The 1,427-nt window shown below is 42.5% G+C and overlaps 1 protein-coding gene across 1 annotated transcript; it reads right to left on the bottom strand.

Annotated features, from left to right (window-relative positions):
• Nucleotides 1-531: 531 nt before the first annotated feature.
• LOC128197538 (uncharacterized) lies at nt 532-1,128 on the bottom strand. The gene has a single exon (XM_052879594.1). It carries the CDS (start codon nt 1,126-1,128, stop codon nt 532-534), a length of 597 nt encoding a protein of 198 aa, XP_052735554.1.
• Nucleotides 1,129-1,427: the final 299 nt, after the last annotated feature.

The following is a 1,427-nucleotide window of genomic DNA, read 5'->3' as shown; positions in this document are numbered from 1 at the left end:
TCTTGAACGAGCGTCATCTACTAGCCGAAGGACGAGCGTTCGCTTTCACAGGACGAACGTCCACTTCTGTGCACTGGACGAACGTCCACTTGTGCTCTTAGTGAAATACTCTCTGTCGTCCATAGGGTGATTGTCCGTGTGCTTGTATCGAGCGTTTCTGTACTTTGGTTCAGCTCCGCACCCTGTCAGAGACTCTTTCACCTTCAACCTCTCATTGCTTATCATGTGTTCATGATGGTTGTAGAGTACAGTAGTGACCTTCTTGTTGCTCAGACGCGGTTCTACTTGAGCAGCTATCTCTCTCCACCCTTGGGCATATTCTCTGAATGATTCAGATTCTTTCTTCACCATGTTCTGCAATTGTGCTCTGTCAGGTGTCAAATCTTTATCATATCCATACTGCCTTAGGAATGTCTCAACCAGACGCTTCCATGAGTAGATGTGAGTAGTATCTAGGTGCATGTACCAAGTTAGAGCCTCGTCAGTTAAACTTTCTTGGAAGAAATGAATCAAAAGTTTTTCATCGAGGGCCTAAGCTGCCATTTTCCTGCAGTACATGCTTATATGGCCCCTCGGGCAAGTATTTCCCCGATATTTCTCGAACTCTGGCAGCCTGAACTTTGGAGGTATCACCACATCAGGAACTAAACATAGTTTTTTAGCATCTCCACATTCAAAACTTCCTTCACCCTCTACGGCTCTCAACCTTTTTTCAAGGACTTCTAATATGCTCTTATCATCCTTAAAATCTGCTGGTGTAATGACAGAAGATGGAGACTTCGTCTCAAGTTGTTTTTTCATTATCGTGCTCTCAATACCTGGTTGGATCGTCTGCCCAGGAATTGTGAAAGTGGTTGCCCCAGGCTCGTCTTCTACTTCAGCTGCATTACCTTCGGCCTTTTGAGTGTCAAGATGTCTCGAGTCCACTCCTGAGGGTGGAGTATAATTCGGGGGAAGACCATAGGAAGGGAAAGTTCGTGCTTCTGGAGCTCCTTGTTGTGATCGTTGCGTGCATAAACATTCAGGATCTTGTAAGGCATCCAGGGTCTTTAGGACTTGTCTCATTTGTTCCTTCAGCTGTTGGATATCGGCTTTCATTCCCTCTTGAACTTCTACTTGGTTCTCCATGATTTTGCAACTGGTTCGTGTCCTTTAGGGTGTCTTAGATGTTTAACTGTATTTATTTTTTTTTTTGTGAAACAAATTAAGAAAAAAGAAAAATAAAAAGAAAAGAAAAGAAAAGAAAACATAGTTCAAATTCTCTAGTCAGAAACTATAAAGCTGTGAAAATGTTTGCCCCAATATAATTTGGAAATTAACACGAAACAGAGTCAATAAGGTGGTTCATCATTCAGAAATCCCCAAAATGCGAGACATAGGAATTCTTGGTCAACCATCGCAGGCTTTAGTCATCACATTCTTCATTT

This window comes from Vigna angularis, chromosome 6 (assembly GCF_016808095.1).
Source record: "Vigna angularis cultivar LongXiaoDou No.4 chromosome 6, ASM1680809v1, whole genome shotgun sequence".
Lineage (NCBI taxonomy): Eukaryota > Viridiplantae > Streptophyta > Magnoliopsida > Fabales > Fabaceae > Vigna > Vigna angularis.
Note: the sequence above shows the minus strand (reverse complement) of the source record. Positions and strands in the feature narration are given on the sequence as shown.

What these genes read in the sequence shown, in the direction of transcription:
- LOC128197538 (XM_052879594.1), bottom strand. Translation starts at nt 1,128, where the DNA reads ATGGAGAACCAAGTAGAAGTTCAAGAGGGAATGAAAGCCGATATCCAA.